Source organism: Colossoma macropomum, unplaced genomic scaffold (genome assembly GCF_904425465.1).
Source record: "Colossoma macropomum unplaced genomic scaffold, Colossoma_macropomum, whole genome shotgun sequence".
Lineage (NCBI taxonomy): Eukaryota > Metazoa > Chordata > Actinopteri > Characiformes > Serrasalmidae > Colossoma > Colossoma macropomum.
Genome location: NW_023494805.1, coordinates 43,917,447 through 43,933,314, shown reverse-complemented (window position 1 = coordinate 43,933,314; position 15,868 = coordinate 43,917,447). Strand labels below are relative to the sequence as shown.

The 15,868-nt window shown below is 42.2% G+C and overlaps 1 protein-coding gene across 1 annotated transcript; it reads right to left on the bottom strand.

Moving 5' to 3' along the window:
- Positions 1-1,795: 1,795 nt before the first annotated feature.
- zgc:101744 (uncharacterized protein LOC541409 homolog) lies at positions 1,796-14,893 on the bottom strand. The gene is made up of 5 exons (XM_036597072.1): positions 14,615-14,893; positions 6,849-6,942; positions 6,411-6,549; positions 3,371-3,539; positions 1,796-2,217 (listed from the first exon to the last, which is right to left on the bottom strand). Exons 1-5 carry the CDS (start codon positions 14,730-14,732, stop codon positions 2,183-2,185), a joined length of 555 nt encoding a protein of 184 aa, XP_036452965.1. The 5' UTR covers positions 14,733-14,893; the 3' UTR covers positions 1,796-2,182.
- Between the last annotated feature and the right edge of the window lie 975 nt (positions 14,894-15,868).

Sequence of the window (15,868 nt, the reverse complement as noted above, 5' to 3'; positions counted from 1 at the left end):
AAAGCAGCACGTTTCATTGAGGAGCGCTAACGCCATTCACACAGAGCGACAGTCAGAAAATAAACACACAAACAAGTAAACACAAACAACCGCGCTGCTCTGCTCATCCGCACGCGCCCGTGTGAAACAGTGTAAAACAGCTTGTAGCATTAGCTCTGTTAGCTCGTGCGCTCTCATTCATATCAGCGGCTCTGTGTGTGTGTGTGTGTGTGTGTGTGTGTGCTCCAGAGCAGTGAGTCATACTAGAACACACACACTGCTGAGTGGATGGAGGGATGAAGGGATGAATGGAGGGATGGGTGTATGGATGGATGAATGAATGGAGGGGTGGAGGGGTGGAGAGATGCTCTTACCTGCAGTGGTGCTGATGCTGAGCTAAACCAGCATCCTGAAGAATTCTACAGTGAAGAAGATCCACTACAGCAGCTACTCTCTCTCTCTCTATTCTTTCTCTGTATCTCTCTCCCTCTTTCTACTCCCTCTCTCTACTCACTCTGTATCTCTCACCCTCTCCCTCTATCTACTCTCTTTATCTCTCTTTCTCTCTCTGTATCTCCCTCTCTCTACTCTTTATCTCTCTCTCTATATATATATATCTCTTTCTATTCTCTCTTGCTCTATTCTTTCTGTATCTATCCCTCTACTCTTTTTATCTTTCTTTATCTCTTTCTCTCTAGTCTCTCTGTATCCTTTTTTCTCTCTCTGCCTTTCTTTCTGTCTCTATCTTTCCACTCTATTTTATGTTTGAGATCAGTATTAAACAATTAAATAATAATAATAATAATAATAATAATAATAATAATTAGTATGAACCAGTTATAATAGTACTAATAGTACTACTTATTATAGTACTAATTATTATAATTGGTTTTTAATAATAGTAAGTTCTGTATTCTCACTGCTCTCCAGGCAGCACACAGATCTGTTCAGTTCAGTCACCTGATCGGTTCAGTGAAGTATTGATTGGATAAAGCAGGTGATGGGTGGTAACTGTAAATACTGGAATTCCTCAAGGAGACAGCAGGAAATGGTTAAGATAACACACACTGACACACACACACACACACACACTCACACAGACACACTCACACACACACACACTCACCCACACTTTTACTCATACACACACACACACTCTTACTCATACACACACACACACTCACCCACACTCACCCACACACACACACTCACACTCACACACACACTCTTACTCATACACACACACACTCACCCACACTCACCCACTCACACTCACCCACACACTCTTACTCATACACACACACACTCACCCACACTCACCCACTCACACACACACACACACACACTCACACAGACACACTCACACAGACACACACTCACAGAATAAGCAGAAAGGCTACATTTTGTGTGGACTTTTGTCTAGTTGTCTTTTTTTGTCTGGTTTTGTCTGGACTTGGTGTAAGGAGGAGGATTGTTTTAATTTATTTTATTTATTTATTTGTTATTTTATTTATTTTAAACACAAAGTCCAGTAGACGGAGAGTTAGGGAACTTTTATTTTGGAGAATTCTTCATTCAGGCTTAAATTAGCCAGCTAAGTGAGAAATGCTTTATGGTCTTTATGGTCAGTGATTTTCAGCTGAGTGTCATTCAGATGGAGATGCAGTGATGACAAATGAGTTTGTCTCCCTCTAGTGGTTACCTTCAGCACTACAGAATGAAAACTACAAATGGACTACAAGTCCCAAGTGCCTTCATAACAGACAGCAGGAACCTGTTATTTATACAGGTATGAAGATATTTTGAGGTGAACTGGTTTCTTGCACATTTTTAATCTTTAATCTTATTAATAACACAGACTGAGGAATAAAGAGCTCATCTCACAGGTCAGACTGTGCTGAGTTTTATGGGGCGAATGCAACACAAACATGTACATCAACAATAAAGTTCACACTGAGATGAATCTGGAAACACCTGCTGTCTCAGCTCAGCCGCCGCTCCGTCAGGCTCAGTTACAGCTTCACATTAACTACAGTTCTGTGTGCATTTCCTCCAGAGAGAGTCAGGACAGCCGGACAGCGCGTCTGTTAGAAAGGTTACAAAGGCAGATTAAACGAAATGAAATGTGTTTGGAGGGAATCAAAGGCACCCAGGTGAGAAAACATCTAAACAGCATCATCATCTTCATGTCACGTCCGCAGAGTCATTTGTTCTTATCGTCTGCCATCAAGTTAAAGCCTGAAAAAGAAAGAGGGACAAAGATTAATCACTGAGATTCAAGAGTTAATCATTATCAATGTTAAAAATCAATAGTGTGTTCCAGGAGTGTAGATATGAGGAGGTGTTCCTAATAAAGTGCTCAGTGAGTGTGTGTGTATAAATACACCGATCAGGCATAACATTCTGACCACCTCCTTGTTTCTACGCTCATTGTCCATCTTATCAGCTCCACTGACCGTATAGTTTCACTCTGTAGCTCTACAGTTACAGACTGTAGTCCATCTGTTTCTCTGCATACTTTGTTACCCTGTTCTTCAGTGGTCAGGACCCCCATGGACCCTCACAGAGCAGGTACTATTTGGGTGGTGGATCATTCTCAGCACTGCAGTAACACTGACGTGGTGGTGGTGTGTTAGTGTGTGTTGCGCTGGTCTGAGTGGATCAGACACAGCAGTGCTGCTGGAGTTTTTAAACACCTCAGTGTCGCTGCTGGACTGAGAATAGTCCACCAACCAAAAATATCCAGCAGACAGCGTCCTGTGACCACTGATGAAGGACTTGAGGATGACCAACACAAACTGTGCAGCAGCAGATGAGCTATCGTCTCTGACTTTACATCTACAAGGTGGACTGACAAGGTAGGAGTGTCCTCTCTAAAACTCTCAGACGCTGCAGACTCGATCTCCACCGCCCCTCTGATCACCTTCGTGTGTTAATGTTGATGATGAAATATCACAGTGATGGTGGTGAATAATGAGGAGGCGGAGCTGAACGTGTGTCTGTTTATTAGGAGGAGTAACGTTAGCGCGCTCGGCTAAAGAGTTTGGGAAATGGAGACTGAAACTGGGGAGGGGCGACGCTCTGATAAACAGCAGGGGGCGCTCTCACAGTATTCACAACTCACAGTGTATCACACTTTAGTTTGACCTTTTTTACATCAGTCACAGCAGCCTGACTCACATTTTTACTGTTAATTTGATTACGTGTTCATGTTTTTTTCATCAGTCCGGCTTTTCTTGCCTTTTATAAACACCCATCATTACATTCCTCTTTGAAGCTCTTGCTCAAAACGCTCAAAGGTCAGTGTGTTATTACCATAAAGCCATAAACGTGAGAGGAAGTGAGTCACGGACTGAGACTGTGATCAGAGGCAGATACTGAGATGTTTTACCTTCTGCAGCCGCGGCCTGAGCTGCACTCTTGGCCTTTCCGCTCAGGTCCTTCACCACTGAGTCGAACGCAGCCTCGTGTTTGAGGAAGAAAGGCCGAACCAGCCGAGTGTAGATGATCTGAGAGCCGTTCCAGGAGACGGGGGCCATGCACCACAGCAGGAACACGCACTGGAGGAGGAGCCGGAGCAGAGAACAGGCTTAAAATCACCTGAATGGACCTTTTTATCTTCAGTCATGCTCCAGCTCATAATAATCACAGTGTATCAGATTAATGGAACGCTTGGAAACTTCAACAATACTTACATACTACAGCAAACTCTTATTTTGAAAAAGGTGAATGTTTGTAATTGTATCCGGTGCAACAAGATGTAATTCAACTCTGCTGTAAGAATTACACAGTAATTTCATCTGTTCACTCTTACAAACGCTGGAAATCTCACAGCCAGACTACATTTACACCCAGAGTTTAGTCACCTTACAGCAGAGGTGCAACAAGGCTGGTTCTCTATAATATTGGCCCATTTTCTATTTGATTTTTAATATAACGATTAATTTTGTCACTTTTATAATGTATTAATACAAATGTAATGATATTTCATCATGTTTTAATCATGTTTATGTTTTATTTGAATTATCTTTGTATTTTCTCGTTTGTAAGGCACTTTAATGGCCACAGCCTATGAAAGATGTTGTATAAAGAAACTCACCTTAAAGGCTTTAAAAATGTTCTCGAATAAATGTTCTGGCCTAATGATTTTCACTGAAGACCCCGTGGAACCGCCTGACCTCTGTTTGAGTAGCGCTAGGTTAGATTCAGACCGATTTAGATCAGCCAGGACGTGTTTGGTTCTTTAGTTTTAGCACTGCAGCTACGGGGCTAACACAGCTAACAACAGCTAACATCTAATGTTAGCCTCTGTTAGCAGTTAGCATAGTGCTAACTGCACACCCAAATCATCACTCGCTCTCCTTCAGAGTGTGAGGAGCTGTTCAGTGTCTCTAATAGTCTGACTCTGTATGACTCACTGCTAACTATAAACATGGACTAAAGTACAGTAGCATAGCCGAACACAGTAGCAGGCGTTTGTAAGGCTAAATGTTGTCCAGTTGTAGACTTGGTGATTTGTTATTTTATTTATTTTAAGTCCAGTAAAAGGAGAGTTATAGGACTTTTATTTTGGAGAACTCTTTAGCCTTAAATTAGCCGGCTAACTAAGAAATCCTGCTTTATAAACAGACTAAATTCAGCTTGTTACTGTTTTCAGCTAAGCTAATGTACTTTAGTCCAGATCACTGAACGCTTGGCCCTCATACTGACGAAATCTGTGTTGTGCAATCAACTAAAACCACAAATTTCCAATGAATTACTGCAGAAATCACCGGGACAGGTTGGCACATCTCAGCTCAGGACCGACAGCATTCCTTTAAAACATCTACTGAACTGAAAATATAAACAACCAACCACAAAACCAAAAGAATGTGTATTAATTAAGATATTTCTGGTGTTTATCACTGTAAATAACTCCAGCTTTGACTAGACGCCCCATATACTACAGTACAAACTCATACATCTTCATTTAACAGTGTTTATCTGTATTATTCTGTCCAATAAATAAATAAACAGACTGAAACAGACCTCTATTGCCTTAGTTTGATTGACAGCATCATTACAGAGTAATCAAGGTTGACAATTTCACCATCATGCAGGTCTTCAGATGGTGCTGATAAGAAAGAACCGGATTCACAGATTAGTTCCTTTTAGCGGCTCTCAGTCACAAAACTCCCACAGAAACATCCAGCAGGTGATCACAAATCTGAATTTCCATAAACAGCCTTGATTTGATCTACATTCTTATATGACTCAAATTACAGTGATGCTAACTCTACTTGACTTCCAGAAAATTCCAGCACATACTATTTCCCGTAACTTTTTCAAGCCTGGAAAACTGAATTTCTACATTCCAGGATTTCCATGGCTGCCTGAACGCCGGTCCTGTGGTTTCTGACTCTGAGCTCATGAAGAATGTGAGCAAACAGCATCAGAAATGAATCATTTTTGCTGTTTTGCATTCACATTTCAACTGAATCGCTTCGGTTCGGAAGTGGAATGAGAGCGCCCTCCTCAGGGGGGTCTTCATCCGCTTAATTGGTTCTCCGGGTTCTTACTGTAGTGTTCTAAAGAACTGCACTTACAGACCAACTGCACCTGGGTTCATTTTAATCAAACCAAACCTTCCTTTTCTAAAATTCATTAACAAAGTAAAAACAAAATAAAACACACACTACGAAAGTAAAAAAAGAAATGGTACAAAGCTTGCATGCTTGATTTTAGACCAAATTTGGTCTGAAATGCTTGACTCTAATAACACGCAGCACTGCCGTTTGAGCTAAAAATGTGTATCTTAGTAAACGTGTCGTCAGTGTTGGTGTATCAGAGAGGCAATCATAACAAAACTAAAAAACTAATTCAGAGGCGAGATTCCCCTGTGAAGCTACACTGTGTACGTTTTGGGGATTTGGAGACCCCTCTGGTGGAAAAGTGTAACTGCACACAGAACATCCTGTATGAATCTGACGATTGAAAGAGAATCAAAGAGAACTCAGTCTAAACTGAAGGAGCGTCTCTGAGGATGAGAGTGAATTATCTACTACTGTATCACATCTTCATCAGTGTGATGTTGATTCTGAGATCATTTGAGGCCGAAACATCGAGACGGACCTTCTTTTAAAGTCTGTGTGTGATGTTAATAAGGTGACATCATTAAAAAAAAAAAAGGTTGGAAACGTTTTAGAGGCTGAGATTAAGTCACTACATTGATGCAAAAAGAAGAATTTAGTCTTATCAATGATTTGATCTGATTAATTGTGCTAATATGACCAGAAACACAAACTAACAATATTAAAAATGGTCAGTTTTTATTTCTGGCTGCCTTTAAAGCTTTAAAGTGTGTTCAAATCAGCTGCCTCAGAAGCCTCCACAGTGACAACCCCACAGGGGCGACTCTACAGCTCATAACCAGCGTCCAGCAGTGGGCTCACCTTTCCGGCGTAGTAGAAGGGGAACCAGAAGAGGAAAATGTCGGAGAAGAACTCGGCCACGCTGAAGAGTCCGTACACCACCCAGTAGGTCAGCCACTGCGTATCATCCTCCTTAGCACGACTCTCTATGGCTTTAATACTGCACAAACACAGACAGCACACAGTTTACTGCACCTTCGCCCCCTACGCTTCCTGTAGTGTATTACAGTCTGTCAGAGTGACTGTGTGGATCATATGAACATTATAGAGCTTTTTAAATGAAACAGTAGAAGCCGTATCGCCCCCTACACTTCCTGTAGTGTATTACAATCTGTCAGAGTGACTGTGTGGATCATATGAACATTATAGAGCACTTCTTACTCCTCCTGAACTGTTTCTGAACTGTATATCACAGATCTACGTATTGAATATATATGAATATATTTACTGTTTACTTACGAAGCGTACGCAGGATACACAAAGCCAATCAGGTTGCAGAGAAGAGACGCACCGTAACCAAATAACAGATACAACGCAAGGAAGGACCCTGCACCTACAGAGAGAGAGAGAGAGAGAGAGAGAGAGAGAGAGAGAGAGAGAGAGAGAGAGAGAGACAGACAGACAGAGACAGAGAGAGACAGAGAGAGATGAACGCTATAGGCAGAGTCAGTGAAGGCTCCCTCTTCTGGTCAGAGCTGAATCTGCGATATCATTTTCAAATTATCAGGGATAAAATGAGAGTTAGAACACTTTAATAAACACCTAGAGGCATTATATTTATGATTACATATTTCTGTATGTTATAATTTGTGTCTAACAGAAACAGGAACAAAAACAAACAGCTAGAAGTTTTCTTTTTTATTTCTATATAGCAATAAATGTATCATTCATTTCACTGAAACAGGACCATAACTGTTAGATTAGTTGATTAATCTGAGAAACAGTTGACAGATTAAGAGATTACAGAAGTAATCATTAGTCTCAGCCCTAATCCAGATACTAAAATGCTAAAGGAAGGTGTAAACAAGCTTGTAGATTTGGTTCTGTTAGGCTTTAATGGTGAACGTGTGTTTATGATTATTTAGATTTATCCTTCAAATGTATTTAATATCACTGGAGCTCCTTTAAGTGCAGCATTTATTCTCTCAGTGTTTGTTTTTACCTGCAGCACAATTGTTAATCCCCCACCCCCCCATCACATCAAACATCAGGCTCCGCCCCCGAGGAACACCTGAAACTGTCCAAACAGGATCAGAGCACATTTACCTGACCCACAGAGACCAGCAGCCTCACACACACTCAGCAAACAAACAGCGTTAAAGGACCAAAGCAGGAACCTCATTTGCTCTCCTGCTTCTCTGATTCGTATGAGAACGTTTTCTATAAGGTTCCGTTCATACAGTCCAAACTAATGCTGATCTGTCTCTGTGATGTCATGTTTACATACATCCTCCTATCCGGTCTACAGCAGTTTAGCACCACCCACTCTAGTTGATGTAATGCAGGGCGGCCAACCAGAACAGAGCTCATTTACATACCACGCTGTGTAAAAGTCAGTGCCCGCCCCTTTATTCATTAAGGAGTCGTGCAGGAAGTGAATTATGACGGTTTTGGTTCACTCTTTAAAACATGGTTCTTCAAGAGTTCCTTATTATGGACAACAGTTCTATATAGAACCGTGAACACTCACTGGTTCTTTGCATGGTGAAATGGTTCTTCAGATTGATGAAGAATGTGTTGTATATGGTTCTGTATATGGTTCTTCAAGGGTTCTTTAGTAAAGAAAATGGTTCTATATAGAACCATGAACACTCACGGAACACTTTGCATGATTAAAGGGTTGTGCTCCACTCTCAGAATTAAAGGTACTAAACTGTCACTGGAGTGGAACCCTCAAGGGTCCATCTCAGTACCTTTAGTCAGGGAACATAACTGAACCATAATCCACTGAAATGATATGTTCTAAGCTGTACTGACTCCACACACCCCGTCTCGTCTCCAGGCTTTTATTTTACTGTTCTGTTTAAAACATTCGGTTATGAAAAGGTACAAATACGAACTTTTCACCTGGAAAAACGTATTTAAGGTTCACAATCAGACCTTAAAACCACTGTTGGAGCTTTGAGGGAACATTTACACTGTTTGTACCTTGATGAATGAAAAATGTACCTGAACAGAAACTTTATTTCTAACAGTGGGGCCCTTTAATGGTTTCCATAGTGAGGAGAGGGGAGTGATCGGTTTGTATATGAAGTGGGTCACATGTCTGTGTGTGTGTGTGTGTGTGTGTGTGTGTGTGTGTGTGTGTGTGTGTGTGTGTGTAAGTGTGTGTGTGTAAGCGTGTGTGTGTAAGTGTGTGTGTGTGTGTGTGTGTGTGTGTGTAAGTGTGTCTGTGTAAGTGTGTGTGTGTGTGTGTAAGTGTGTGTGTGTAAGTGTGTGTGTGTGTGTGTGTGTGTGTGTGTGTAAGTGTGTGTGTGTGTGTGTGTGTGTGTGTGTAAGTGTGTGTGTGTGTGTGTGTGTGTGTGTGTGTGTGTGTGTGTGTGTGTGTGTAAGTGTGTGTGTGTGTGTGTGTGTGTCATGTTTCAGCTCAGTGACAGATTCCTCTATAACGCTGAGCTCGGCTTCACGTTTCACTGCCGAGTTCTGAGCAGCATTAAAGAGCCGCTAAACTCTGAGAGCAGAAAGAGGAAAAACCGGCTCAGCGCTTCGTCATTTACATATTTACATAGTCAAATTACAGCCAACCGCCTTTTATCTGCACTTAAACACACTTGATAAGCTCTGCAGCGTCAGCCCTGCTGTCTGTGCGGCCTTTAAAGGGTCCATATAACAAAAAGACTGACTACAGTTTCTTAAAGTAAAAACAATAAACACAGTCCAGACAGTCTATACATGCAGGGGTCAACAGTAACGATGCCCGAACGCCCAGGGCAATCAAAATGTGACATCTGGACAGCAGCCCGGGTGGGGAGGTTCCTGTTGGTGTTGGTGGACAGTGTTTTACAGAACAGCGTAACTGAAGCTCAAACTCAGTTCACTTCAATGTTTAAACCCTCGACATGCAAACAAAGATCTTCTCCATTAGCATGAAACAAGCCAGCGGTATTCTGTGTTGAGAAGTGACGTCACAGTGAGGAGCGCAGGAAAATGTCGGCGAAGCACGACTTCACAGCAAAGTGTGTCCGCAGCTTCGTTCCCTCATGGGCCGATTTCGACCCCCTGTGTCTGAGATGGTCTGTAAAGAAACAGCCGCTCGAGTGTGACGATAAGACTCTCACATTGGTTGGTGTTGGAGTTGGGGTTGGTATAGTGTTGATATAGTGTAGTGGGTAACGCCACTGCCACACTGCATACAGGGGTTCGATCCCTCCCCTGCCAAGCGCCCTACACTACACCAATCAGAGTCCTTGAGCGAGACTCCTAACACTACCTTCACCTTCCTGTGTAAAAAGATCAAACTGTAAGTCAGTCTAGATGAGAGTTTCTGCCAAATGCTGCAAATGAAATGAAATGAAATATTGTGTGTGTATCAGTGAAAAAGCCGACAGCGTCTCTGAGCCGCTGGACATACGACGGATGAACAATGAAGCCGGTTTCAAATCATTAAGTTATCATGGTGATCCTGTTTATTTAAGCATGATGTGCTTATTTATATTTAAATGACACTTTAAAATACAAAGATTGTTTGGAACAGTGAACTTTCAGGTCGCCTGCCCTTTTGGGCAAGTTGGGAAAAAAGATCGAGCCCTGATATACGGAAACTAACCTGCAAAAACCAGCACGTTTACATAAACCCGCCTACTCAGCCTACAGCACTTTAGCCCGTCCACTCACACTGAAGTTATAAGGAGTGTTTCAGTCCAAACTGCTTTCTAAATGAAGCTCAATACAGGACAGGCTGGAAAACCCACAACAGTGGTTCTGTAGAGAACCATGATCACTAAAAGATCCATCTGCATGCTCTTTAAGTGTTCATGGTTCTATATAGAACCACTATCTTCACCCTTGAAGAACCACCTTTTTAAGGGTGCAGTCATATAAAATCTATTATGACTGCTGTTGGTACATAAATCTGTTCCAGTTGTTTCGAGTGGACCCCAGGAGGAGACAATAACATCGGGGGAAACTGGAGGAGATGGGCCCTTTAATGGTACACAGCACTATAGAACCCAATGATAATCAAACTGTTAATGATTCTGGTAAAAACTGAATGTTTATTTAAACTGTAGTTAAATTTTTCAGTGTTAAAATCAATGTAATGATTTAAAGGGCCCAAAAATAATAAAGCTGAATTTTCTGTGTTTTTTTTAATGAAAGCGTTTGATGTCGTATGTAAACATTGTTAAAGTTTCAAAACATACCTTTCAGTCAACTGAGCTGCACAGCGCGCTTTGAATTCATTGTGTCTGTGATGTCACAAAAACCAGCACATTTAAATACATCCAGCTGTTAAGCCTATAGCAGTTTAGCTCCGCCCACTCACTACGACATTATAAGTAGTGTTCCAGCTGCTTTTCAGAACAGAACATTTACATACATCTGTCTTAAAGGCACAGTAGGAAAAACAGCCTGTTTAACTGTAAAAGAATAACAAGGTTGTGTAAAAATGAATTATGATAAGTGATATGGGCCCTTTAATTGTCGACTAGTACAGTTTCAATTTATATTAAAGAGCCCATGGGTCACATTTTAATTATAATTTAATTATAATTTATTTTTCCCTCCTGAGGTTCATTCACAACACGTGTGAGGTTTCATATACCAATAAAATCATAATAATAAATTTTTGCATGATCCCTTAAAATCAAACTTTTTGCTTTCGTTACTGTGCCTTTAAGACTGATATATGTAAATGAGCTCTGTTCTCATTCAAAAAGCAGCCGAAACACTCCTTATAACGTCAATGTGAATGGGCGGGGCTAAACTGCTGTAGGCTGAATAGGCAGGTAAAGGCAATTGTGGTGGTTTTTCTGATGTCACAAAAACAGTGACTTCAAAACAGGCTGTACGTGCAGCTCAGTTTCCATATCAGGATTGAAAAGTGAAACTTCATATTTTAACCTCTTTATTTTTTAAAGGGAAGGAAATTCAGTTTTTTGTGATATGAGCCCTTTAATGATACGCAGAGACGGTGAAACAGTGAAAACAGTGAAAACAGCCAAACGAAGGGCTGAAGCTGCTCTGCTCGGCGTCTCTGAGCGCTCAGACACTTGAGGACACGTTAGGGCGGTAAAAATAACCCGAGGACCAGCTGTCAGAGCAGAAATTACAGCCGTGGAGACGTGAGAGACGACAGGAGGGACGCTGAATTAGCACAGAGCGCAGACTGGACACAGCACTGACAGAGACGAAGAGACGGACACGCTGAATTAGCATGAGGCACAAACACAGAGCTGTGACACAGAGAAGAGCTGTGGTGGGTCATTCTCAGCACTGCAGTAACACTGACGTGGTGCTGGTGTGTTAGTGTGTGTTGTGCTGGTACGAGTGGATCAGACACAGCAGTGCTGCTGGAGTTTTTAAACACTGTGTCCACTCACTGTCCACTCTATTAGACACTCCTACCTTGTCAGTCCACTTTGTAGATGTAAAGTCAGAGACGATAGCTCATCTGCTGCAGCACAGTTTGTGTTGGTCATCCTCTAGTCCTTCATCAGTGGTCACAGGACGCTGCCCACAGGACACTGCGGGCTGGGTATTTTTGGTTGGTGGACTATTCTCAGTCCAGCAGCGACACTGAGGTGTTTAAAAACTCCAGCAGCACTGCTGTGTCTGATCCACTCAGACCAGCACAACACACACTAACACATCACCACCACGTCAGTGTTACTGCAGTGCTGAGAATGATCCACCACCCAAACAGTACCTGCTCTGTGAGGGTCCATGGGGGTCCTGACCACTGAAGAACAGGGTAAAAGGGGGCTAACAAAGTATCAGAGAAACAGATGGACTACAGTCTGTAACTGTAGAACTACAAAGTGAAACTAAATGGTCAGTGGAGCTGATAAAGTGGACAGTGAGTGTAGAAACAAGGAGGTGGAGCCTACTCACACTGACGTTATAAGGAGAGTTTCAGCCTGGACTGTGCTTTTGAATGAGGCCCAGCCAATCAGAACAGAGCTCATTTACATATACCAGTCTTAAAGGTACAGTAACAAAAGCAGCCTGGTTAATTCTGAGGGATAGAGAGTCGTGTAAAAATGAACTGTGACCATATTTGGCAAATAAAATCACACAAACATCAAGAGTGGACGGCACAGACAATACGGGGAAAACGTAGGATACGGGCCCTTTAATGCAAAGCTCAGACTGGAACAGGCTCTTCATTCATTTTAACACTAGAACTTCCTCTGCAGTGGCTCCTCGCCCTGCCGGCCACAGCGCTGTGGAATAATGAGCTTTATCAGCCGCTGAGGCCGATTACTGAGTAACTCGCAGCCCTTTGCTCTCAGAATAAACAGCACAAACAGAAGCTGCAGTGTTTCTGTATCTCAGCACGGCTGGACGGGCCAGTTTAGCTCCAGAGGACACGAGCCGGGCTGGACGATACGACTGTGTGCCATCATTATCGTGATAAGTTACTCATCAGGGGTGAAACAATCATTTTGAAACTGCAATTTAAGAGAGCGCAACTTTCAAATCGCAAGAGCAGCAATTTTTTAAATTATAGCCAACATTTTCAAAAATGTCGTCTGAAGTTTTAAGTGGGGAAATTTTACCTAATAACTCAGAGCTTGTGACCTGTCTGTAGGTGCGTTAGACCAATCAGAAGCAAGCAAACGCCCATATGTTGTGACATCACAACCACAATTTACTGGCAGTCAAGCAAACTGCATTCAGGGCTTCAAGCTTCAAACCAGAAAAAAGTGGATATTCTGGTGTTCTTGGCACAGATGAACCATAATTTTTAGAAAATAATTGCATTTTAAAACAATATAAGTCACAATTAGATATTTTCCCCAAATCATTCAGTCCTAGTACTCATTTCTGAGTGAGTGGCGAGTTTGTTCATCACTTCGAGACACTGCACATCTGCATGGGTCATAAAAATACAGGCCTTTACCCGACGAGCACCATTATTTTGTGTGGTTTATTTGGACGTCAATAACATTTTGAACTAGGGAGGCGCATCCTGACTAATGATGACATCTGAGTGTCTTCAAGAGTCAATAAACAGATATCTGGTTAACGTCTACAAGAAAAATACAAATAACGCTGAAATTCGTGTACAGAGGCATGAAGGACAATCTCACTAATTTTCCCAAAATTCCCCCATAATTCAGAGTGTGAGATGTAATCAGAGAGATTCAGAGTGGTTTGGTGTGAAACGGTTCAGATGTCTTTACAGTGGTGGTGATGGGAACCAGGGGTCGCCATGACTACAACACAGATTTAGACATTTTATTTACTATCCAGAACCACCAGTGAACCTACACGAGTCTTCTGAGTTTATATGGAATGTTGATGATGGAAAATAGTGGAAAATCTGAAATAATACGTTTTCTTTGGGGACTATTTTGCCTCACAGCGCCCTGCATGTATCCCTCCGCCATGAATGGAGTTTAAGTTCTCTAAACTATCATAAAACAGTGTCTCAGTCATCAGGCAGTGAATTCATAACTCGAATCATGTTTTGATATTAAAAAGGAATTTTAATCGGGTGGAAAGGACATGAATGTTGATATCAGCTCTAAAACCGATGAACTACATTACAGGTGTTTGTTTACTGTCGAATCATTGTTGGGCTGTGTTAAGAGGAGCTGAACAGCCTTAAAGCGCATTTAAAACACAGAAAACAAACTTACAGTAGAAATAAGTGAAGTTATCGATCGTCAATCAGGGCTGGCTCATCTGACTTTTCCGTTCCACCTTAAATACTGCAGTAATCCTCGCAGCGGCTGCTCAGGCGCCTAATGTAACTGCTACACCACTTAAGGTGGACCGGAAAATTCGAATAAGTAGAAGCCTCACGTTAAGAAAGCTCATCTTAGTGATATTAACGAGGCATTTTAAGTGGTGGAAACTACACAAATACACTGATATCATCTCTAAAATGGAGGAACACGACACAGCAGGTGTTTATTTACAACATGTAAGACGGTTTTTTTCTGAAAAACACGATGAAACGTCGATATTCAGCTTTACAGAAGCACAGAAGAGCATCACAGTGCTCGGTTTGAGGATTTAAATGGTGAAAACAGACTTAAGTGATGTTTTGTCTGTACCTGCTACGATGTACTGCCTCTGAACTCCAGTCCGCTCCTCCAGTTTGGCTAAGAAGTCTGTGAACACGTTTTTCTCCTTTAAAAAAGCGTCGCAGCGGTCAGTCACTGCGGCCCACATGGTCTCCGAGCTGGTCCTGCTGCCCTTCAAGCGGCTTAAAACAAACTTTTAAAGCTCATCAGATAAAAAACTGGGGAGTTTTTGGAGTTTTGTGTCTCCAGACTGAGCCGCTGACTCGCTCAGACCCGCAAACCGGTGTTGTTTTATTTTCCACCGCTTTTCCGACAGGTCACGCCCACTAGCCCACAGGCCACCACTATTCTCAACCAATCTCGGGGAAAAGGGGCGGGGACTTCCGGAATACGGGTAGGAGTAGAAATAACTGTGGGGGATGACGTACACTTGGCCCAGCAAAGGTGAGAGATAGCAGCAGCCAATCAGCGGGCCGAATCCCACTTCCAGGTTACAGGTGATGAACTGTGATCCATTTCTGATTAATAAATATATCATTAGTCATTCGAATCAGCTTAATGGAACCTCTTTATCGGAGAACCCTCCCTTGTTGCTCCACCTTGCTGAGGTACAATTAGAGACTGTAGAACATCCAGAACTTCATCAATGTGTTTCTAATAAAGTGGCCAGTTAGTGGAAGCACAAGGTGGGTGTTTCTAATAAAGTGGCCAGTTAGTGGAAGCACAAGGTGGGTGTTTCTAATAAAATGGCCAGTTAGTGGAAGAGCAGGCCATGCCTGTTTCTAATAAAGTGGCCAGTTAGTGGAAAAACAAGGGGGTGTTTCTAATAAAGTGGCCCACTAGGGGAAGCACAAGGTAGGTGTTTCTAATAAAGTGGCCAGTTAGTGGAAGCGCAAGGGGGTGTTTCTGATAAAGTGGCCAGCTAGTGGAAGCGCAAGGGGGTGTTTCTAATAAAGTGGCCCACTAGTGGAAGTACAAGGGGATGTTTCTAATAAAATGGCCCACTAGTGGAAGCACAAGATGGGTGTTTCTAACAAAGTGGCCAGTTAGTGGAAGAACAAGAGGTGTTTCTAATAAAGTGGCCAGTGAATTTAATGTGAAGGGAATCAGACACATTGACATGGCTTTGGTCAGAAAGATATTTTATCGTTTTGTCATCTGCCAGATGATGGCGCTCTCCACCCTCTTCAGAGTGTTTACAGTCAGGTTTCTGCCTCTGTATCTGCTCACCTGTGTCAATGTACAGTAAATACAACCTGATGATCTTCCACACACAGACGGGTC